Source organism: Myxine glutinosa, chromosome 13 (assembly GCF_964187855.1).
Source record: "Myxine glutinosa chromosome 13, kmMyxGlut1.1, whole genome shotgun sequence".
In the NCBI taxonomy this organism is placed as follows: domain Eukaryota; kingdom Metazoa; phylum Chordata; class Myxini; order Myxiniformes; family Myxinidae; genus Myxine; species Myxine glutinosa.
The window spans coordinates 11,098,438-11,122,108 of record NC_136273.1 but is presented as its reverse complement, the minus strand read 5'-3'; the positions used below and the strand labels follow the sequence as shown (position 1 = coordinate 11,122,108).

Sequence of the window (23,671 nt, the reverse complement as noted above, 5' to 3'; positions counted from 1 at the left end):
TATTGGAGACATTCTCTTCCCAGTTGAAGACATTCTCTTCCCAGTTGGAGACATTCTCTTCCCTGTTGGAGACATTCTCTTCCCAGTTGGAGACATTCTCTTCCCTGTTGGAGACATTCTCTTCCCAGTTGGAGACATTCTCTTCCCAGTTGGAGACATTCTCTTCCCTGTTGGAGACATTCTCTTCCCAGTTGGTGACATTCTCTTCCCAGTTGAAGACATTCTCTTCCCAGTTGGAGACATTCTCTTCCCAGTTGGAGACATTCTCTTCCCAGTTGGAGACATTCTCTTCCCTGTTGGAGACATTCTCTTCCCTGTTGAAGACATTCTCTTCCCTGTTGGAGACATTCTCTTCCCTTGTGGAGACATTCTCTTCCCTGTTGGAGACATTCTCTTCCCTGTTGGAGACATTCTCTTCCCTGTTGGAGACATTCTCTTCCCTGTTTGAGACATTCTCTTCCCTGTTGGAGACATTCTCTTCCCTGTTGGAGACATTCTCTTCCCAGTTGGAGACATTCTCTTCCCAGTTGGAGACATTCCCTTCCCTGTTGGAGACATTCCCTTCCCAGTTGGAGACATTCTCTTCCCTGTTGGAGACATTCCCTTCCCAGTTGGAGACATTCCCTTCCCAGTTGGAGACATTCCCTTCCCTGTTGGAGACATTCCCTTCCCAGTTGGAGACATTCCCTTCCCTGTTGGAGACATTCCCTTCCCAGTTGGAGACATTCTCTTCCCTGTTGGAGACATTCCCTTCCCTGTTGGAAACATTCCCTTCCCTGTTGGAAACATTCCCTTCCCTGCTGGAAGCATTCCCTTCCCTGTTGGAAACATTCTCTTCCCTGTTGGAGACATTCTCTTCCCTGTTGGAGACATTCTCTTCCCTGTTGGAGACATTCTCTTCCCTGTTGGAAACATTCCCTTCCCTGTTGGAAACATTCCCTTCCCTGTTGGAAACATTCCCTTCCCTGTTGGAAACATTCTCTTCCCAGTTGGAGATATTCTCTTCCCAGTTGGAGACATTCTCTTCCCTGTTGGAGACATTCTCTTCCCTGTTGGAGACATTCCCTTCCCAGTGGAGACATTTCCTTCCCAGTTGGAGACATTCTCTTCCCTGTTGGAAACATTCTCTTCCCTGTTGGAAACATTCTCTTCCCTGTTGGAGACATTCTCTTCCTTGTTGGAGACATTCTCTTCCCTGTTGGAGACATTCTCTTCCCTGTTGGAGATATTCCCTTCCCTGTTGGAGACATTCCCTTCCCAGTTGGAGACATTCTCTTCCCTGTTGGAGACATTCTCTTCCCTGTTGGAAACATTCTCTTCCCTGTTGGAGACATTCCCTTCCCAGTTGGAGAGATTCTCTTCCCTGTTGGAGACATTCTCTTCCCTGTTGGAAACATTCTCTTCCCTGTAGGAGACATCCTCTTCCCTGTTGGAGACATTCTCTTCCCTGTTGGAGACATTCTCTTCCCTGTTGGAGACATTCTCTTCCCAGTTGGAAACATTCTCTTCCCTGTTGGAAACATTCTCTTCCCAGTTGGAGACATTCTCTTCCCAGTTGGAGACATTCTCTTCCCTGTTGGAGACATTCCCTTCCCTGTTGGAGACATTCTCTTCCCAGTTGGAGACATTCTCTTCCCAGTTGGAAACATTCTCTTCCCAGTTGGAGACATTCCCTTCCCAGTTGGAGACATTCTCTTCCCTGTTGGAAACATTCTCTTCCCTATTGGAGACATCCTCTTCCCAGTTGGAGACATTCTCTTCCCAGTTGGAGACATTCTCTTCCCTGTTGAAAACATTCTCTTCCCAGTTGGAGACACTCTCTTCCCAGTTGGAGACATTCTCTTCCCTGTTGAAAACATTCTCTTCCCAGTTGGAGACACTCTCTTCCCTGTTGGAGACATTCTCTTCCCTGTTGGAGACATTCTCTTCCCTGTTGGAGACATTCTCTTCCCTGTTGGAGACATTCCCTTCCCTGTTGGAAATATTCCCTTCCCTGTTGGAAACATTCCCTTCCCTGCTGGAAACATTCCCTTCCCTGTTGGAAACATTCCCTTCCCTGTTGGAAACATTCCCTTCCCTGTTGGAAACATTCCCTTCCCTGTTGGAAACATTCCCTTCCCTGTTGGAAATATTCCCTTCCCTGTTGGAAACATTCCCTTCCCTGTTGGAAATATTCCCTTCCCTGTTGGAGACATTCTCTTCCCTGTTGGAGACATTCCCTTCCCTGTTGGAGACATTCCCTTCCCTGTTGGAAATATTCACTTCCCTGTTGGAAACATTCCCTTCCCTGCTGGAAACATTCCCTTCCCTGTTGGAAATATTCCCTTTCCTGTTGGAAACATTCCCTTCCCTGTTGGAAACATTCCCTTCCCTGTTGGAAACATTCCCTTCCCTGTTGGAAATATTCCCTTCCCTGTTGGAAACATTCCCTTCCCTGATGGAGACATTCTCTTCTCTGCCAAAATTATTGAGATGCACTTCATTGAATTCCAGTTAAAGACTACCATCATGTGATATATCTGTCAGATTCTCCGTTTGCTTACCTGATAAGTCACCTGACAAGGTGTTTTACTTCAATTGGCTCACTATCAACAGACTAAAAGAGATTGTCCCAGCCATACAAGTGAAAATATTAAGTCAGCTCACCACCCTTGTGGGGATAGAGGGGCAAATTGGGGGATATTTTGCCCACGACCAGACACTGGGCACGTATGCAAAATTTGGAGGAGATTGGCCCAGCCGTGATTTTTTTGGATGATTTTCGGACGTACACACACACATACACCTTATTGCACAACACATCACACTCACTGAACAACATCCCTATCCCACACACACACCAGAAAAAGTAGGCGTCACTTTTAACACATCCATGTCATTCTCATATCACATCACAAACATTAAACCAGAACATTGTGATTTTGTCGCCAATATGCCTCCGCATAGTCCAACAACGGGTAGATTCCCTCGTCCACTGTCCTAAAAATAAACAAGTTTGATTTAAATCCCTTCAGCCGTTTTCAAGCATCACATTTTCACCAGCCATGACAGGTTTCACATCGATCGGTGAAGCTGTTTCAGAGAAGGGAATTTTTTAAATATCGGCTTTCAAGCTAAAATGCTGCCATAACCACATGACATGTGACCTTAAAAATGTACACTCTGCATATGTATGGGTAGGGGATCACGTTTGTGAAGTTTCATAATGATCGGATAAGGTTCGTTTTTCTATCCAAGATGGCTGCCAAATCACGTGACCTACGACATCATTTTCAAACTATATGCAACAATGTTGTTAGATGATATTTGTAAAATTTCGCATCAATAGGGTAAGCTGTTTCAGAGATATAATTATTTAATATTTTCCTTCAATCCAATATGGCTGCCACACCATGTGACCAATTCATGTTTTCGTGATCATCCTTTAATCGCCATGCCTAGTCAATGACACACGTAAAGTTTTGAGTCAATTGATTTGGTGGATTGAGAGAAGATGTTTTTTAAAGGTTTTAGGTTAAATCCAATATGGCTGCCAAGCCATGTGACCTATGATGTCATAAATTTAATATTTCAATACAAATGGGTCATAGATTATGTACATGAAATTTCAGATTTTTAGGATATGGAATTAAATTAAAAAAATTATAGCTGGTATACCACTTCACCTATGATATCATTATCATGCTTTTGTTCCCCGTTGGGAGTACTTCACAATGTGCCAAGTTTCTAATTTTTCCATTCAGCGGTTTCTGAGAAATCTTTTTTTAATTATTTGCGTTTAATCCAAGATGGCTGCCATACCACGTGACCTATGACATCACAATTATCATAAAAACATTCTGCATGGATGTCACTCTTACCCTGAAAGTTTTGTCTCAATCGGACATATGGTTGCTGAGAAAAAACGAGGTTTAGCCCGTACGGACGGACGGACGGACGGACAACCCAAAAACATAATGCCTCCGGCCACCTTCGGGGGCGGAGGCATAAAAAACATGCACACTCAGGATGAACACACTTCAGGCACTCACAGGCACCGACTTCGGACACCACGAAGAAACAACATCACTAACGTACAAACAGCGCATTAGATCAGGCATCAACTACATCAGCTCATCTTGAACCTCCAGGCTATCAAACACACATCTCAACACCTGCAGACCGACCATACAAAACAAAGCCCTTCGCATAATCACAGGTTACACATTAACAGCATCCATCGAGCACCTACACACAGAAGTAAAAATGCTAAAAATCAAAGAACACTTGGATTTGCAGCTGCAAAATGCCAACCACAATCACCCATGCCACAACATGTACAACCACCTCCAGGCTCCTATTCACATTAAAACTCCACCACAAAGACACTACAGTGACATCCTTCGTAACATCCCCCCACCAAACAAGGGAAACTACAAAAAACACATCCACACCCAAATCACCATAAACGCAATAAACAACCTGGGCCCAATCAGTACCTTGGGCACCAAACCCCCACCCATCGATGACACAGAGAAACTACTCCCCAGGTCTGATCATGTTCACCTTTCATGCCTTCGCTGTGGACACTACCCACAACGTTTACACAACAAGATGTTTTACAATTTTATCTCCATGAATCGATGATACCTGGTGTTTTGTTATAGGTAACTCGAGGGTCTTGCCGATTGAACGTGCATTCTCAGTTGAAGCAAATCTTAAGCGTACTTTGTGCGATGCATTCAGAGCCTGAAAATGAGTGCGGTTGTTGTTTTCCCACCATCTTGGAAGTGTTTCCGTTGTGTTGTGACTAAATTGAGACAGTTGTCTTGTTCAGAGTTGTGCTTTATATCGTCCACAAAAGGTTTAGCAACAACTCTTAGATGGTGAAATTAACTATGCACTCATTATTCAGAATTCTCTTAGTGGTATGTCTGCATTTCATAGCTATTGAGGAAAGAAACTTCACTTCATTCCTTCACTTCATTCCTTCAAAGATTCATCACTTCATTCCTCATCAAGCCTCTGTTTGGCCTCAGTGCGTTTTATATTTTAAGAACCAAAAGTGATAAACTCATCCATCGTAAATAATTCAAAATTATCAACTCGTATGGTCAATGTTCAATCTTGGAATCTCTTGATACAGGAACTCAAAGTTTTCTTTATTTTCAGGTCTGGCGGTTTAATGCAAAAGAAAATGGCGACTCTACAGGAGAAAGCTTAGTGCGTCGAATGGTTCATAGAGACCAGATCCGACACGCAAGTTCAGCGTAATTTCCGTACAAGGTGTGAAGGAATCCGCCATCGCGGACGAGTATCGGAGAGTGGTACGAGAGGTTTAAGGAGACGAGGTTTAGCCTCGTGGTCAGAAACATAAAAGTACCGATCGACCAAGCACAAGTGCAGCAGACGTTGAACAAGTGTGTGAATCATTTTAACAAAGTCCCAGAAAAATCAATCAGACGCTCATCCAGCGAACTGGCACTACCAACCATCACTGCACACAGGATTTGCATCCAGAGAACTGGGAATACCAACCACCACTGTACACAGGATTTGCATCCAGAGAACTGGGACTACAAACCACCACTGTACACAGGATTTGCATTCAGAGAACTGGGACTACCAACCACCACTGTACACAGGATTTGCATCCAGAGAACTGGGAATACCAAGCACCACTGTACACAGGAATTCCATCCAGAGAACTGGGACTACCAACCACCACTGTACACAGGATTTGCATCCAGAGAACTGGGACTACCAACCACCACTGCACACAGGATTTGCATCCAGAGAGCTGGGACTACCAACCACCACTGTACACAGGATTTGCATCCAGAGAACTGGGACTACCAACCACCACTGTACACAGGATTTGCATCCAGAGAGCTGGGACTACCAACCACCACTGTACACAGGATTTTGCATAAAAGACGGAAGCTTTTTACCTATAAGGTGCACATTCTGTAGGAACTCAAACCAAATGACGGACCCAAACACAAGTCGTTTGTCTTGGAAATGCTCAGTTGCATAGAGAATGACGAAGATTACCTGAAAAAGGTCATGTTCACAGAGGAAGCTTGCTTTCATATATCGGAGAAGGTCAACCAGCACAATGTGAGTATCTGGGGCTCTGAAAACCCCCATGTGGTCATTGAACACATTCGTGACAGTCCAAAGGTTAATGTGTGGTGTGGCCTCTCCATGGCCGCTTGGTGGGCCCGTTTTTCACAACATTATTGTATTCCTTGGCCGCATGCACTCCGCTATGGTATATGATGGAACTGGGATTATAAAATGGAGAATCAGAATTGTTAAGTTATCAAAATGCTGAAATTCACCACTTGTATGTATCGTACCGAATATGAAACTCAATGTGTGGGAAGGATTGACTCATCCAGGCATACCTGCCGGCTTAAACCCATCGCATATCTCGGAGTAATATTGACGTTGGCGGCCGTCGCAATATGTCCAGTCACTCTCGTCATACACGAGGCCATCTGCAAATATGTGCACGCCCTGCAAAACCAGAGTCAGATAATTATTGTATACAAGTTCAACCTTATGACAAATGTATTTGCTTTAACTTATTGTAACAAATATAAACTAGAATGGCACTCGTAGAGCGCATAGTGAAGCCTCACGCGCAAATACCATCGTTAACTGAGCTGTAACATACGTTCCCATTATCCGTAGCTTTATTGATAATTATCGATTGATTATTAGGATATTTAACAACCACTTTTGTGCACATTAAGGCTAAATTGCATCAATGAAGGTGAATATGAAAAAAAAAATTCAAACTATATTCCCCATGGTGAGTCGATCATATGCATGAAGTTTAGTCTCAATCTATGAAGCAGTTCTGGAGAAGAAGATTTTCTCACGTTTTTATTTTCCATCCATATGGCCACCAGACCACGTGACCGATGACATCATAAATTTAACTCATCACACACATCAGATATATTAGGTTAAGCATTTGGATTCAACCAATTATGGCTGGAATACCACTTCACTGATGATGTCATAGTTATCACCCGATATGCCCCATGGGGAGTTGATGACATATGCCAAGTTTCATTTTTTTTTGTTGAGCGGTTTCAGAGAAAAATATGTCCAATTTTTTTCCTTTACTTCAATATAGCTGCCATACAATGGAACCCATGATATCAGTTATCAATTAAATAATCTCCATGAGGAGTCCCTTCTATGTTTAAAGCTCCACATCGATCGGACAAGTGGTTGCAGAGAAAAAAGTTTTTAAAGGGAAAACTTTAAAAGAATATTGTTGCGGATATGAGATTGGCATCCATCCATATCCGCTTGTAAATATTCCCCTATTTCCTCAGTACTTCCCAACTATCCCCAATTCCCCATTCCCTAGTCCCATTTTCTGTAAACAACACTCTGTAGACCCGACCTTCCCCTATTTCCCCCATTAAATGTCGCATCCAGGTCCACCGCATCTCACGTAGACAACTATAGGACATCTTGCTAGTTATTCTTAGTCTATGTCAGTTAAGGACTCGTTTCCATTAATTCTGACTCTTCGTTGCACCAGAATGTGATTGTATGGCACCGTTAGGAAGTTTAGGACCTCCCAATACCTCCCCGCAGCTCTTCCTCATGGTACAACAACAACAACATCAACAACAACAACAGCGGCGGCGGCGCGGGGAGTGTGCGTCCTCACTCCGGCTTGGTTGGTAGGGGGAGTTGAAAGGGCACCAAGCCTTTCCAACGAGCCGCCATCGAGCATGTGCTCGACGGGGTTACCACGTAGGGGCTCGCTGTCAGCCCCTCGTCAAGGGCGGAGCCCGGTAACCCCCCGCACCCAATAGAAGCGGCGGACCGCTCCCATCTTGGGCGGAGCCAACGAGCCGAGGGCGTGTCACTCCCCGCTGAGCATGCGCAGGAAGAGGGAGGTGACGTCAGATGCGCCCTCAGCTTGGGGAGATAAGACGCCACCTCCGAGCGCGGCAATACCTCCCCGCATCTCTGGACTGGACCGAGCTGTATCCTGTCCCTGAGCCAAGGTGCACCTTGTGCTATCGACTGCCTGTCCTTCCCTGCCATCAATCCCTGTGTAAGTCAGTCTTGTTCCGTTTGTCTGTGGTCTGTCGGGAATAAGATAAGACTGTGTCTAAGTGCCCATCTTTTCTGTGCTTTACCTCTTACCTTGTAATCTACCCCTTTTCTGCATCACCAATTATATCCTCCTCCGGAGGTCTTGAGAACTGTACCCCTTGTGTCGTTTCATTTATCCCAGCCGTTGTGTCCTTTCCTTCATTGATTTAGCATAGCGCGATTTGGTCAACGTCGGGTGGAATCGGGTAAACTGTGCGAACACGGCGGCCATTCCGCTCGGCCCATCATAACATCTTAATCAGCCGTGTCCGTAACAATTGGTGTCGGGAAGTGGGATTGGACCCGAAGCGCGCTTCACGCGCTCGAAATTATTAACGGCGAAATTTGATTTTGTTTTACAAAAATAAAAACCCGAATTTTGAAAGTCGCGCTATGGCGGATCAAGACGGCTGGGTTCCGGTAGAGGAGTGTGAGGCAGGGTCGATCCAGGACCAAATTGAGGGACTAGAGGAGAGCGAAGCAGTGAGGGCGGCAGGTTCACAAAATGGCGCCTCGCACATGGCTGCGGCGGCCGCACCCGCTGCACAAGTGGGAGGGATGGCCCAAATGCAGGCCCTCATGGAGCAATTTATGGCGCAAATGCAGGCGTCCCTCAACCTGCAGAAGGACGATATGAGGGCTAATAGTGAGCAAATGAGGGCTGATAGTGAGCGATTGGGTGAGCGATTGGAGGGCCAAATGGGGGTAATGGGGAACCGGATGGATGCTCAGGGTGAGCGATTGGAGGGCCAAATGGGGGTAATGAGGGACGAAGCGAGGAGTACCGGTGAGGGGTTAGAACAAAGGATGGGGGCCCAGATCGGAGGGTTAGGGAGTAGAATAGAGGGATTAGACAATAGATTAGGGGAAATACAGGACGGGTTAATGGGGGTAGAAAACAGAATGGCCGCTCAAGAGAATCAAATGGAAGGGATGCAAAAGGGGTTAGAGGGGTTAGAAAACAGTATGGAAGGCAAATTGAGGGACATGAGGGACCAAGCGGAAAGGGAAGTTAAACAAATGGGGCAGCAGATAGAGGGGGTCAGAATGGGGGTAGAAACTAAATTGGATGCTCACAGGGAGGAAATGGAGCAGATGAGGGTGGCATCTGGGCAGGAGATGCAAGTGATGGGAGAAGAGATCAGAAGAGGTGTGAGTGAGGAGGTCGGAGGAGTGCGCGAGGAGGTGAGGCACTGTAAGGAGCGCATGGAGAAGGAGGTGAGAAAGGGGACTGTAAAATTGCAAGGTGGTATAGAGGAGTTGACGCTGGGAGTAGAACAACTGACAGTGGGACAAAAGGAGTTGGGGGACCAGGTAAAGAAGAACACAGCGGTAATAGAGGGTTTTAAATCGACACAGAAGGAGATGAAAAAGGACGTAGGGGTAATTAAAAAAGAGTGTCAGACGGTACATGAGGACCTGACGAGGAAAATGAACAAGGTGGTAGAGGTGATGGAGGTTAAAGAGCGGGAGGTGCGGGAGCACATAGAAAAAAATAAGGTGGAGTTAGAGGAAGAACTTAAGGGGGCGCACGAGGAGATGAAGGAGGTGAAGCAGAAATTAGAAGAAGTGGAAGAAGGGGTGAGCGAAATTAAGAAGCGACGGAGAGAGGATAAGAAAGAGATAAAGGAGGAAGTAAAAGAATTGGTCCAAAGTCTGTGTTCGGATTGTGATGATGTGCTCATTAACCGGATGAGGGATTCGCAGGTGATGGAGGAGAAGCGAAGAGGAAGAGGACCCGGTGTAAGTGGTGACCAATATGGTCGTGCGTATGATGCGCCAGGTGATTTAATAAGCTTGGGGGTCGAGATAGACCCGGATGTTCGTGAGAGGCCAAGAGTGAGGTGTATGGCTGGTCCGGAGGGTATGGAACGAGGATGCGAGCGAGAGGGTCCGGTGATGGGAGAGGTGCGAGGTGTGAGTGAGCAAGGTTGTGGTGGTATGGAATGGGTAGCGGGTTGCGGAAGTGTGACCCATGCATCGACACCAACAGGGGTAGTTTTTAGAGGGACAGGGGAGGCACGGGAGCCCCTTGGGGGTAATGTACTGTGGGGGCCCGGCCGGTTCGGCCCCGCGCTGACTCCGCAAGGGGCGACGCACGGGGTCCGGCAGGCGGGCAACGACTCGCATACGAGGTGGTCCCACAAGGTCCCACTCGCGCCGTATGATGGTGGCTAAGGGTGGCATCCCTGCCACCCTTCCCATGAGGTGGGGCAAATGCGCTATAGATTATGGGGTTGATGGCAGTGAAAACTAGCCCGGGTGGGTTAGGATATTGTGTGTAGGGCCCTAGAAGATGACATTAGGTAACGTTAAGGTTTAGATAGTGACTGATACCTGTAGTGGGGACGCAGGTAGATTAGAGTGGATGATAATGACGAGGGAGCGCAATAGTTTAAAGGGACGACTGGGAAGCGCAAGTTTCAGAGGGGAGTAGTTAGATGAGATGATGCTGTGTGGGAACTGGACAGGTGTGTGGAGCAGTGTGTGAGTAGTGAGTGTTGTGGATCAGCGCGAATGCGCTTGGTGGAGAGAAGGGTGCAGGCGGCACCAAGTATGAGAGCACAGGTGTGCAAGTACAGGTGTGTGGAATATATGGAGCAGAGAATGACTGGTGTGGAGAGAGTTGGAGTAAGTGGTACGGAGTGGTGTGCATGGTGCGAAGGTGTGGATGGGGGAAGAGTGGACCCCTTTTCACGAGTACCCGGGGCGGGTAGTGTAAGTGTTAGGTAGAGGGTATAGGTAAATTGTGGTTGGATATTGGCATTTGTGGTGCGGTTGCAGAATGGTATTGTGGATGGGTGCATTAGTGTTGTGGAAATGGCTGGGCGTGTAGCCTGTTAGTGTGTGTAGTTGGTTTGGGCACTCCACCACTGTGAGGATGTCGGCCAGGTGAGGCCGCAGGTGGGCTCTGGGAGCCGTTAGTGTCAGTGGGTGCCTGAGGATCCCGGGTGTGGATCGGGCAGCCCGTGCCAGAGAGGGCACTGAGGGGTGAGAGTGCGAGAGGGCCTTCCCCAGTTAGTTAGGTTAGGGTGAGGAGCAGGTAAGCTCGGGTGGCACCTACAGTGGTGGAGGTGTGCAGGTGGGTAGACCTGCTGGGAGAGCTACACGTCACAGCCCAGAAATTGTGCGAGGGCACCGAGAGATGAATCGGGGGAGTGAGACCCCAAATTGAGAGGCACCACAGTTTGGTCAATGGGAATTGGTTTTTAGAACCCATAGTGTAAGTTGGCCAATGGATTGGCAGGGAAAGACCCCGGGTAATGTAAAGTTGTTAAAGTCATTTAGGAAATAGTTAGGATTGATGAACCTGTCGCACCATACGCAGCCACTTACCTGTGGTGATGATGACTCCACACCTGTGTTCCTTTGTTCTGTGTTGCAGGAAGGGAGAATTGCTGTGTGGATTTGTGAGACGCATCACGACGTGGATGAGACATTGGGGTGATTCCATCTCTCCCTCCTTAGGAGGGACTGATGATGAATTGGTGATGGCAAATTTGGATGTTGAGTTGGAGATGGCAAATTTTGATGAGAGTTGGAAATGGCAAATTTGATTGGTTAGGAGGGAGAGAAGACGAATTTGGTTTATGGGAGGAACGGGGAAGACAGTAGGGACGTTTGTTGATGTGTAAAGTAGATGTTTATGGGTAGTGTTGTGTTTTGTGGCTACAGTAAGGGGTAAGGGAGGGGCAATGTAGGTTACCTGGTGGGGGGGGGGGGGGCGTACGGTAGGAACGTACCTGTCTCACCTGGTTCCCATGTGCCCCTAGTGTGCATTACCTAATATTGCGTGCACTTTTGCGCCCTTACCACCTTACTCACTTGTCTTTTCTTTTGTCTCCCACCTCCGAGGATCTGGCTTTGGGGCAGAGAGAGAGGAGAGAGAGGTGCTGGCTCCGCAGTTGTGGGCCTGTACTTTCGCTGCTTGCTGCCTGGATCGATACACCATATGGACCGCAATTTTTGTGGCCGCCCACAATGGACCGCAGTTCTTTTGCGGTCAAGCACCACCCGTGGATGGACCTCTGGGTCAACGTGGCACCTATGCCATCCAGGTGAACCACTTTTAGTTGGCCCCCCTGACGGCCACAGTTTAGAAATGGACGCGGTTGGCGCCTTTCTTTATTTCTAAAGAAGCCAGAAGGCCAAGGCACTCCAAGAAGGCAAGACCAGCGGCAGAACATCGGCCGGCTGCGACACCACCGGTGACTATGAACACTTTATTGGTGCACCGGATGGTGCTGACTGTACATGATGGGGTGGTGCTTTTGGTGCTTGGATGGGGGTGCTCTGCACATTATTAAAGGCCGTAAGGCCAAAGAGCACTCGTGGGTTGGTGTATCGATGCTGGCATGCGTGCTCTCTCTCTATGCATAACATCTGCATGTGTTCCTCAAAGAACAGGTCCTGGATCGTAGTGTAAATATCAGTCTTGTATAAATAATGCTCCCTACCAGCTGTATGTTTAGTTTGAGGATTCTTTCCGCAATTCGGTTATCCTGTGGGTGTGTTTCTGTGAGGAGAAGGGTGCAACGTCGCAGGGGGACATATTTACTCATTTGTGAACATCTGTAAAACTGTCGCACTCAGGGTTGAGTTAATAGTAGAGGGAACTACATCTGAGTGCCACACTAACGTAGGTAAAAATTTATCGGGTCGGAACGCCCCGAGGTAGAGAAGGGTGCAATGTTGCGGATATGAGATTGGCATCCATCCATATCCGCTTGTAAATATTCCCCTATTTCCTCAGTACTTCCCAACTATCCCCAATTCCCCATTCCCTAGTCCCATTTTCTGTAAACAACACTCTGTAGACCCGACCTTCCCCTATTTCCCCCATTAAATGTCGCATCCAGGTCCACCGCATCTCACGTAGACAACTATAGGACATCTTGCTAGTTATTCTTAGTCTATGTCAGTTAAGGACTCGTTTCCATTAATTCTGACTCTTCGTTGCACCAGAATGTGATTGTATGGCACCGTTAGGAAGTTTAGGACCTCCCAATACCTCCCCGCAGCTCTTCCTCATGGTACAACAACAACAACAACAACAGCGGCGGCGGCGCGGGGAGTGTGCGTCCTCACTCTGGCTTGGTTGGTAGGGGGAGTTGAAAGGGCACCAAGCCTTTCCAACGAGCCACCATCGAGCATGTGCTCGACGGGGTTACCACGTAGGGGCTCGCTGTCAGCCCCTCGTCAAGGGCGGAGCCCGGTAACCCCCCGCACCCAATAGAAGCGGCGGACCACTCCCATCTGGAGCGGAGCCAACGAGCCGAGGGCGTGTCACTCCCCGCTGAGCATGCGCAGGAAGAGGGAGGTGACGTCAGATGCGCCCTCAGCTTGGGGAGAGAAGACGCCACCTCCGAGCGCAGCAATACCTCCCCGCATCTCTGGACTGGACCGAGCTGTATCCTGTCCCTGAGCCAAGGTGCACCTTGTGCTATCGACTGCCTGTCCTTCCCTGCCATCAATCCCTGTGTAAGTCAGTCTTGTTCCGTTTGTCTGTGGTCTGTCGGGGATAAGATAAGACTGTGTCTAAGTGCCCATCTTTTCTGTGCTTTACCTCTTACCTTGTAATCTACCCCTTTTCTGCATCACCAATTATATCCTCCTCCGGAGGTCTTGAGAACTGTACCCCTTGTGTCGTTTCATTTATCCCAGCCGTTGTGTCCTTTCCTTCATTGATTTAGCATAGCGCGATTTGGTCAACGTCGGGTGGAATCGGGTAAACTGTGCGAACACGGCGGCCATTCCGCTCGGCCCATCATAACATCTTAATCAGCCGTGTCGGTAACAATATTATCGTGTGACTACCCTGTAGTGAACACCGCAGGGCGACACGGACGACCAAACAAGCTTTACTCCCAGGCGTTCAATCCAAATGACCATATTCATTACACGCGAGGGAAAAGAGGATGACGAACTTACCTGGTCGGCTTCCACCCGACTTCTCCGCACCTGGATAAATTAACTCAAACCACACAGAAGTAAAATGTACAAAAATACCGGCTTTAATAAAGAAAATGCCGGTCACAATGAATGCACGATAAAATAAAGTCCTAACTGGAGTGACCCCATACAGACTCAAATACAAACAATGGAAAAAATAACTGGAAAATGAATGTGTGATTTGTGGCACTTCGCTCTTCGTTGCTCTTGAACCCCGTCAGGAATCGTCAAAGCCCCCACGACCTTGGCGGGAACCGCACGCTTTACCGCACAGCTCGTGGGCGGGAAAACCAGGCCTCCGTGCACAGTTCGCTCCTTTGGCCGTCGAGCGCGCGGCTAGCAGGCCACACCCGTCCACTCGTCTCTGCTCCACCCAGCACCGCTACCTCTTGTTCACTCGGCATGGCCCTCGGCCATCACGAAACCACAGCCAAGCGCACCAGAGTCCACGAGCCGCGACTGCCGAAAAACCCAAAGTCAGGGATCTAAAATGCCGACTGCACGCGATCAATTTCCTGACGCAAGACGACAAAATGTGACTGCACAGTGCCAATGTCCCAATGCAAGTGCCAATAAGCAGCCGTTCGCTATGGAATCCAGAAGGAGAAGAAGAGCGATGTCGGGACACGACCGTTCACCACCTGATTCAGAACCCGAGAGAGAAAATGTCCGCCGTTCTAATTGTTTTGTACTTGAGGCTCTGATGTCATCCCACAACGTCTCCGTGTCCGCTCCTATCAGTGAGTCCCATCTTACCAGTCCTTGTGCCAATCAAATCCCGGACCAATCACTGCTCTTCGGGATGGGGCCTCGCAGACCTTTTGTGCCTGGTGTGCTCACCAGGTCGATGTTATCCACGGTAGTGGTCAATGTCCTGCTTCCGGTTGGTTTTTATTTCGTGTCACAAATCGGCTATTTCTTACTATGTGTGTGTGCTGCTGGTGTCATAAGGAACAGAGGAAAAATAACAGAAGCCATTACATACAGGGTATTAATTTTTATTTTTTATTTTTTTTATTTTTTTTGTATACAAGATCGAGGCTCGTGAAAGAGCGAAAATTAATCACACAGAAAGACAAACAGACACATAAAACAAATAACATCAGGAGCGGTAGACAAGATGGGGAGAGAGGGGGAAGGACACAAACACAACATTTGAGAGCAGGGACCGAGAGACATGGAGACATCGAGAGATCTGTGGGAGGGAGAGGGCTTTGGGGGGGAGGCATGTGAAGGGGGGAGGCATGTGAAGGGGGGGAGGCATGTGAAGGGAGGGGGGTGGGAGAGGTATAAACATATGGACACTGCCAGGATTTCCAGGAAATAAGTTGGAATTTCAAACAAGGTGGATCTGGGGTGAATTAGTGGGGGTAGAAAAGATCAAGGTTATGGATGGGGGAAGATAAGAGATGGTGGTGAACAGCTGTTTTAAAGACCTGGAGGGAGGAGAGGGATTGAAGGGAGTGTGGGAGTTTGTTCCACAGGCGGGAGAAAAGAGGAATGAAAGAGTGAAGGTGAGCAGAGAGCCGAGATTTCGGCAGTTTAACCATCAGAGGGTTGCTGGCAGATCTTGTGCGACCTGTAGGAATATTTGGGGGACAGAGCACGGAGAGAGCTGGGGGAGCAAGGCCGGAGAGGAGTCGGTAGAAGACAGAAAGACCACCTACCTGCCTGCGGTGAGTGAGTGAAAGGCCCTCAGAGATAGCTTCATCGCGGGAGATTCCAATGATTTTGAAAGCTTTGGATTCAACAGCGTGAAGCCGAGCCAGGTGTGAGGCAGGAGCACCAGCCCATAGGGGAGAACAGTATTCCATTGAGCTGCGGATGAAAGCCTTGTATGTGGTGAGGAGCTCAGGTGTGCCGAGGAAGGACTTCGCACGACGGAGGATGCCCAGTCGGCGACTGGCTTTGGAGGCCAGCTTGGAAATGTGGTTTTCCCAAGAAAGATCATGGCAGATAGTGAGACCCAAAAGCTTGAGTGACAGAACTTCTTGGAGAGGATTGTTGAGAAAGTAGATGGGAGGGTTGTCCAGTCGATCTTTTCGGAGAGACATAGTAAGAGAGTGAGATTTGGCACGATTGAAAGACATGAAAGAATTATCCATAATCCCTCGCTAATTAACAAACCCGACCCATCTCATGGGGACAAAGATATGCTCTTCCACGACATATGGTCTACACACATTTCCTAATTACATGTGGTTTCTTCTTCTTCTTCACGACAGTCAGAGCCCACTACCGATGCAATTTTACCTGGACTAAAGTATTGCCTACCCCCTACAAACGTAACAATATAAACGTGGAAGGACACACACACACACACATTCTGTCCAGACAGTGTACTCAGGAACAAAAAGGAAAAGACAGCATTGCTGATTGAGATATTAGTACCCAACGATTTTGGCCTAAACAATGCAGAAATCAAGAAAAAGACCAAATACCAGGACTTCAAAAACGAGGTCAAGAGATCTTGATTGCTGAAGAGCATCAAAATTGTACCAGTTATAATTGGAGCAACAAGAGTGATGAAGAACAACCTCACTGAGATTTTAAAAGCCATCCCCAGGAATATTTCCACAAATGAACGATAACTGGAGGCAATCCGTGGTTCGGTGACGATCCTCAAAAAAGAACTTAGAACAAAACTCTGTAAAAGTTGAGCAGCTTGGTACATGAACCGTGATCCATTACCGAAGAGGAGGTGGATACTTTGGGTTCTGGGAGGACTCCGTTGCACCTTCTGAAACCCACAAATGGAGATAACAACAATATATATATATATACAGTCACGGGAAGAAGTAAGTACACCCCATGTAAGGTTTTGACTTTTTCAACATATTTCAACATACAGCTATTTGATCTTCATTTCAACAATATTGATAGATAAAGGTGATATAATCTATCTATAATTCCAGTAATCTCTGTGTGTGTGTGTGTGTGTGTGTGTGTCTGTGTGTCTGTGTGTCTGTGTGTGTGTTTGTTTGTTTGTCTGTGACCGCTGTTTCTCGACAACCACGGGTCCGATATACTTGAAACTTGCCAGGTATATTGCTGGGGACCCGAGGATGTGCCTTTTCAAGGTTTGAAATTAATCGGACAAGTAGTTACCGAGCTATGTCCAAAAAACGATTCAACCAATCAGAGAGCAGCGAGCTATCACGTGTGCCGAACGTGCCGAACAGACTCTGCCTCGGACGGCACATTTGAGAGCGTATTCATTTATTTCACGTTGGCAAACTATGTTGGCGTTAAACTATGTTTTAAAACTAATTAAAACTAATTTGCGATTCTTTCGCTTTCCTGCGCGTTTGTGCACGCTATGGCGATTTCTTTACCAAACTCCGCAAGCCGTTCGCTTTGGACCAAACCATTTCATGTAAATAGAGGGGGGGGATTGTCACCGTACTCGCAAGCCGTTCGCTTTGGACCAAACCATTTCATGTAAATAGAGGGGGGGGGGGATTGTCACCGTACTCGCAAGCCGTTCGCTTTGGACCAAACCATTTCATGTAAATAGAGGGGGGGGATATAATTTTAGATATATATATAGTACGGGCATGCCCTAGTATAACAAATATCATGAAACATTTACATTTTGTAGTCCATTGTATAATTTAAATAAACATAAATGCAAATTTCGCATGTGGAAAAAGTAAGTACACCCTTGGCTCCAATAGGTGGTATTGCCCCCTTTGGCAGAAGCAACCTCAAGTAGGTGTTTCTTATAACTGTCGACCAGTCTCTGACATCGACTGGGAGAAATTTTTGCCCACTCCGCCATGCAGAATTCTTTCAGCTGTGCGATGTTTAGGGGTTTCTTGCATGCACAGCTCGTTTCAAATCCCCCCACAGCATCTCGATGGGATTTAGATCCGGGCTTTGACTCGGCCATTCCAGAACCCTCCATTTCTTTCTTTTCAGCCATTCCTTGGTGGATTTACTGGTATGTTTAGGGTCATTGCCATGTTGCAAGGTCCACCTTCGGTTGAGCTTCAACTTTCCGACAGATGGCCTCACATTATCCTCAAGCACCCTCTGGTACAATGAAGAATTCAGAGTGGATTCTATGATGGTGAGCTGCCCAGGCCCTGATGCAGCAAAGCTGCCCCAAACCATAATATTTCCACCACCATGCTTTACAGTTGGTATCAGGTTCTTGTGGTCAAATGCTGTCTTTTGTTTTCGCCAAACATGTCTTCTGGTACTGTGGCCAAATAGCTCTACCTTTGACTCATCTGTCCAGAGCACATTGTTCCAGAAGTGCTGGTCTTTGCCCAGGTGTTCATTGGCAAACTTTAGTCTTGCCCTGATGTTCTTTCTGGACAGCAAAGGTTTCCTCCTGGCACACCTCCCATGTAGATCAAATTTGTGCAGCCTCTTTCTAATGGTAGACTCTTGCACTTTGACATCAACAGTGGCAAGAGCTACCTGTCGGTCCCGTGATGACATTCTGGGGTTCTTAGAGACTTCTTTCAGCATCTTGCGGTCTGCTCTCGGGCTGAACTTGCTGGGGCGGCCTGGCCTGAACAAGTTGGCAGTTGTTGTTGAATCTTCTCCACTTGTAGATGATCTTCCGGACTGTCGAATGATTGATTTCAAATTGTTTGGAGATCTTTTTAAATCCCTTCCCAGACTCGTAGGCATCTATAACCTTCTTTCTGAAGGCCTCAGAGAGCTCTTTTGATCTCGGCATGGTGACGCCGCACACTTCAACAACAAAGAGCAAACCAAACTAAATGTCTGAGGTTTAAATAAGACAGGTTCCTACAAGATCCTCTCGAACGATGTTCTAATCATTTGCACCTGAGCTGGTGCACCTGATTCTAATTTTAGGTATTTGAAGTAGTGATAAATGTAGGGGTGTACTTACTTTTTCCACATGCGAAATTTGCATTTATGTTTATTTAAATTATACAATGGACTACAAAATGTAAATGTTTCATGATATTTGTTATATTATATCACATTTATCTGTCAATATTGTTGAAATGAAGATCAAATAGCTGTATGTTGAAATATGTTGAAAAAGTCAAAACTTTACATGGGGTGTACTTACTTTTTCACGTGACTGTATATATATATATATATATTGCTGAGGATATGAGGATGGCATTTTTTTTATTGTATTGTATTGGAAATTGTTGTGTAACATTGTTGGATATGGCCCCTCCTGCCTCCAGAGTTGTGTAAAGATAAAAAGGGCGTCTCGGTAGTTAATTCCATAAACACCACATTGCAGGACACGATAAAACCCTTGTTCAGTAGCTTATATCTTATTATGTGTTTTAGAGTAAGGCCTTGTCTTCCATTAGAATGACACTCCATTGCACCAAGTGAAAGAGATAGATTCCCTTTATTCCCATTCCCAAAAACCTCCATTTTCCCCTTTCGTCATTGCCAAGCCTCGATTGGCAATTACATCCCCTCCAAAGCCGCCATTGGCCACGAGGCAGGGTTGGGGAAGAAAGGCGGGTCCCCACCTCGTCAGAGAGGGGAGGAGTGAGTAAGCCCCACTCAACCAACCACAAACAAGGGGTTGGACTTCGAGAGGGTGTGGCAAGAAAGATCAAGGAGGTTCGCAAAGGTTGAGGGGCGGGGCATATATAACCCGCTGTGGGACGTTCCCCAAGCAGATGAGTTCTGAGTCTGAAAAGAGACGACCTTCAGAGAGACAAGTGCGCAAGGAGAGAAGGACGCGTCAGACGATTTGGGAGAAAGAAGGGGAGGACCCAAAAGAGCCCGAGACGTGGAGCGACAACCAGCCCCGGCCGCGTGCAGCGAGATACGCGTGTCGCCGTCGCCCTGCTCGCTCCCAGCCTGACGAGGCCCGGCTTGCTGTGCGCCCTGCCAAGCCTTCCAGCTTGTGGTCCGAGCTGAACATTCCTCCTTCCAGCCAATCCACTCTGCAATTCCCCGCGTGAGTCTGTGTCTTCGTTTGTTCTGTCCTGGGTATTAATTAAGTCTGTTAGGTAAGCTAGTCATTTGCACTGTGTCACCTGCGTCTCATGTCCCCTGTAAATAATCGTGACTGCTCTTTTTGCTTATGTGTGTAAATAATAATAAACCCCGTTACTCTTCTGTACGTCTCCTTCTTCCTCTTTGCATTCGTCGTCTTAGTCTTTTCCCGATTGAATAGCGGTGGCGCGATACGGCCAACGTCTGGGTGAATCGGGTGAGTCGGGGAAAAAACTGTTCGGCCGCGGTTACCTCCGCTCGGTAAAAGTAACATCTAATCCGCGGACCGTAACAATATATATATATATACACACACACACACACACACACACACACACACACACACACACACACACACACACACACACACACACACACACACACACACACACACACACACACACACACACACACACACTTTTATATTTATAGATCGATAGGTAGCATATCTGTATTCCATTAAATTATATATTATGCTTGTGCCGCCAACAGCGAATGTTATCACAGATGATATTGCAAAAAAATATTACGTACGAAAAAAAAGGTAAAACGTTTGCGTCCGTCCGTGTGGAAGCAATCCCAGAGGTGTAATGTGTACAAGAGAAAGGCCAATATTAATGGTAACATTGTGTAGCTGTGCTCGCCATACATCGTTCGCTACGCCGTGCGTCCAGGTGGCCTCGAAACGATCCCCGTGTGGGAAGCACAGGACCCCAGTTCCGTGGAAAAGTCCGTCCAGCAGCTCACCCTCGTACCGCGTCCCCGTGGGCAACGTGTAATGGCCCCGTCCCTCGATCCTGCACTCCAGCAGCGGCGGGACAGTGCACGTCACAATACATTTTCACGTCACAGTACATATACACGTCACCGTGCACGTACACGTCACAGTGCACGTACACGTCACAGTGCACGTCATGGTACATTTACACGTCACAGTACACATACACGTCACAGTACACATACACGTCACAGTACATATACACACAGTGACAGTATCTCGACTTGTGTTGTGGGAAGGAGAGGATACAACACTCAGGTATTCTGGTACATCCAGTAACATACCGGTACCACTCACCTTCCATTCACATAATCACCCTTGTAGCTGCTGCCCGTGTACTCCATCTTGGCGCGCAAATTGTTCCTGTTGTTCCGTGTCCTCGCAACCGATCTCCAGGTTCTTCTTCCTCTCTATATTCTGATGTTCTATATTCCGTAAAAGGCCAAAAATGACGGTTTCGAACAGTTTCTTGGACGATGCAGCATCGTGATCGTGTCAAAGTCTGAAGCCTCAGTCTAGTATCAGGTGTCATTATTATTATTATACACCGCTCCTTTCCCATTCCATCTCGAGATGCTGCATGACGTCATCGGCATCACCGAAGGGGGTCCGGCGATGACGCGCGCCAAAAAGGAGTACGTACTTAGTTTTCACTCCGTTTGTTACCCTCTCTGTCTTTCTTGTTACCCTCTCCTGATGAGACGGTATTGCATTTGAGTCCGTGTTACTTGCCGGAATAGATTCCGGCAAGTATGTTGGTTGTTTGGTTTATTACTTGGCAAAAAAATAATAAAATTGCAAGTTTGTTGATCACTCCGGTTTGTGTGTTTGTGTGTTTGTCTGTCCGCTCACTTATACTTGCCTACAGGTCACCATTTTAAACCGATCTTCACGAAACTTCACCAAATGGTAGAGTTCGTGGTCCGAGAAAATCCTATATATTTTGGGGGTCAAAAGGTCAACATAGACCAAAGGTCAACCACTTTTTTCAAATTTCTAAAATCCTCAATTTTCATCCGATTGACTTGAAATTTGAATAGGATAAACATATCGGCTAACTGAATTCAACCACCCTCTATTTTTGAGATCAGCATAGGCCAAAAGGTCAACATAGGCCAAAGGTCAACAACCATTTCAAATTTCTAAAATCCTCAATTTTCATCCGATTGACTTGAAATTTGAATAGGATTTACATATCGGCGAACTGAATTCAACCACCAACTATTTTTGAAATCTGTGTCGGTCAAAAGGTCAACCACCTTTTTCAAATTTCTAAAATCCTCAATTTTCATCCGATTGACTTGAAATTTGAATAGGATTTACATATCGGCTGACTGAATTCAACCACCAACTATTTTTGAAATCTGTGTAGGTCAAAAGGTCAACCACCTTTTTCAAATTTCTAAAATCCTCAATTTTTTATCCGATTGACTTGAATTTTGAATAGGATTTACATGTCGGCGAACTGAATTCAACCACAAACTATTTTTGAGATCAGCGTAGGCCAAAAGGTCAACATAGGTTAAAGGTCAACAATAATTTCAAATTTTAAAAATCCTCAATTATCATCCGATTAACTTAAACTTTGAAGACGATTTGCATATCAGGTCACTGAATTCCACCACAAATTATTTTTGAGGTCAAAAGTATTCTCTACTGAGTGGCATTCTACTTTGTACTGTTTTGCCAAGTGTCACTCTATGAGTGATCTTTCATCTGTCTGTTTGTCTGTCTGTCTGTTTGTCTGTCTGTCTGTTTGTGTGCAGTACTACGTCTACACCGTTGCACATAGAATCACCATACTTTACACACATATTTGTCTTGCCCTGCAATAGACTGTGCCCAATTATTAACTCTCTAGGCCCAAGGCCTCCATTATGACATCATAATTCGATAATTCGACAAGTACAAAACTTCATCCAATCAAGATGCAATTTATTGAGTGCCATGTCAGCATAAACTAGTGGAGAAAAATAAAATGATGATGTCATCGGTCACGTGGTTCGGCCGCCATCTTGGAAAAAACGAAAAACATTGCACCTCTATATCTCCGAAAGTGCTGAATGGAAAGAATGGAGACATGGCTCATTGTAAAGAACTCTTCATGGGGAATAAAATATGTTAATGATGATGTCATAGGTGCCTCCATTATGACATCATAATTTGACAAGTACAAAGCTTCATCCGATGAAGATGAAATTTCTTGAGCATAATTTAGAGAAGAAAAATAATGATGACGTCATTGGTCACGTGGTTCGGCGACCATATTTGTTTTAACACAAAAGCCTTAAAAACCACTAAAACACACCCTGGCGAGGGTCTGCAATTTCTGATTGCTCTTTCTTGTTTTCTTATGTGTTTTCTTGTTTGTAACTTGTAAAATCGAAGATTTTTGAAGTACATTGGTCGGTTGACTTATTTTGTTTGTTTGTCTGTGTTTGTTTGCTTGTTTGCCACTCGCCTACAGGTCACAATTCTAAACCAATCGTCATGAAACTTCACCAAGCTGTAGAGGTCGTCACAATTGAGAAGAAGCCTATTGCTTTTGAGGTCAAAGGTCATCTTGAGGTCAAATTCTTAAAATTGTCAATTTTCATCTGATTGACCAGAAAGTTAAACAGCATTTGTATGTTGATTCACTGAATTTGGAAACCAACCTTTTTTTGAGGTCAAAAGGTCAAAGGGCAACTTAAGGTCAAACCTCTAAAATCATCAATTTCCATCTGAAAAATCATAAAATGTCATCGTATTAACTTGAAAATTAAACAGCAATTACATATTGCATCACTGAATTTGGAAAGCAACTATTTTTGAGGTCAAAAGGTCAACGGTCAACTCAAGGTCAAACTTCTAAAGTCATACATTTTCATCTGA

At 46.3% G+C, this 23,671-nt stretch overlaps 1 protein-coding gene across 2 annotated transcripts in view; it reads right to left on the bottom strand.

The window, feature by feature from the left end:
• MORN5 (MORN repeat containing 5) overlaps window positions 1-21,294 on the bottom strand; it is a 38,658-nt gene extending 17,364 nt beyond the window's left edge. The window contains exons 1-3 of one of the 2 annotated variants that reach the window (XM_068133775.2): window positions 21,095-21,294; window positions 20,669-20,816; window positions 6,390-6,501 (exon numbers count right to left, since the gene is read on the bottom strand). In XM_068133775.2, the coding sequence (XP_067989876.2) occupies window positions 6,390-6,501; window positions 20,669-20,816; window positions 21,095-21,141 (307 nt within the window). In that variant the 5' untranslated portion in view covers window positions 21,142-21,294. The remainder of the gene's footprint in view (window positions 1-6,389; window positions 6,502-20,668; window positions 20,817-21,094) is intronic. The other variant, XM_078767075.1, reaches the window with a different exon arrangement.
• Between the last annotated feature and the right edge of the window lie 2,377 nt (window positions 21,295-23,671).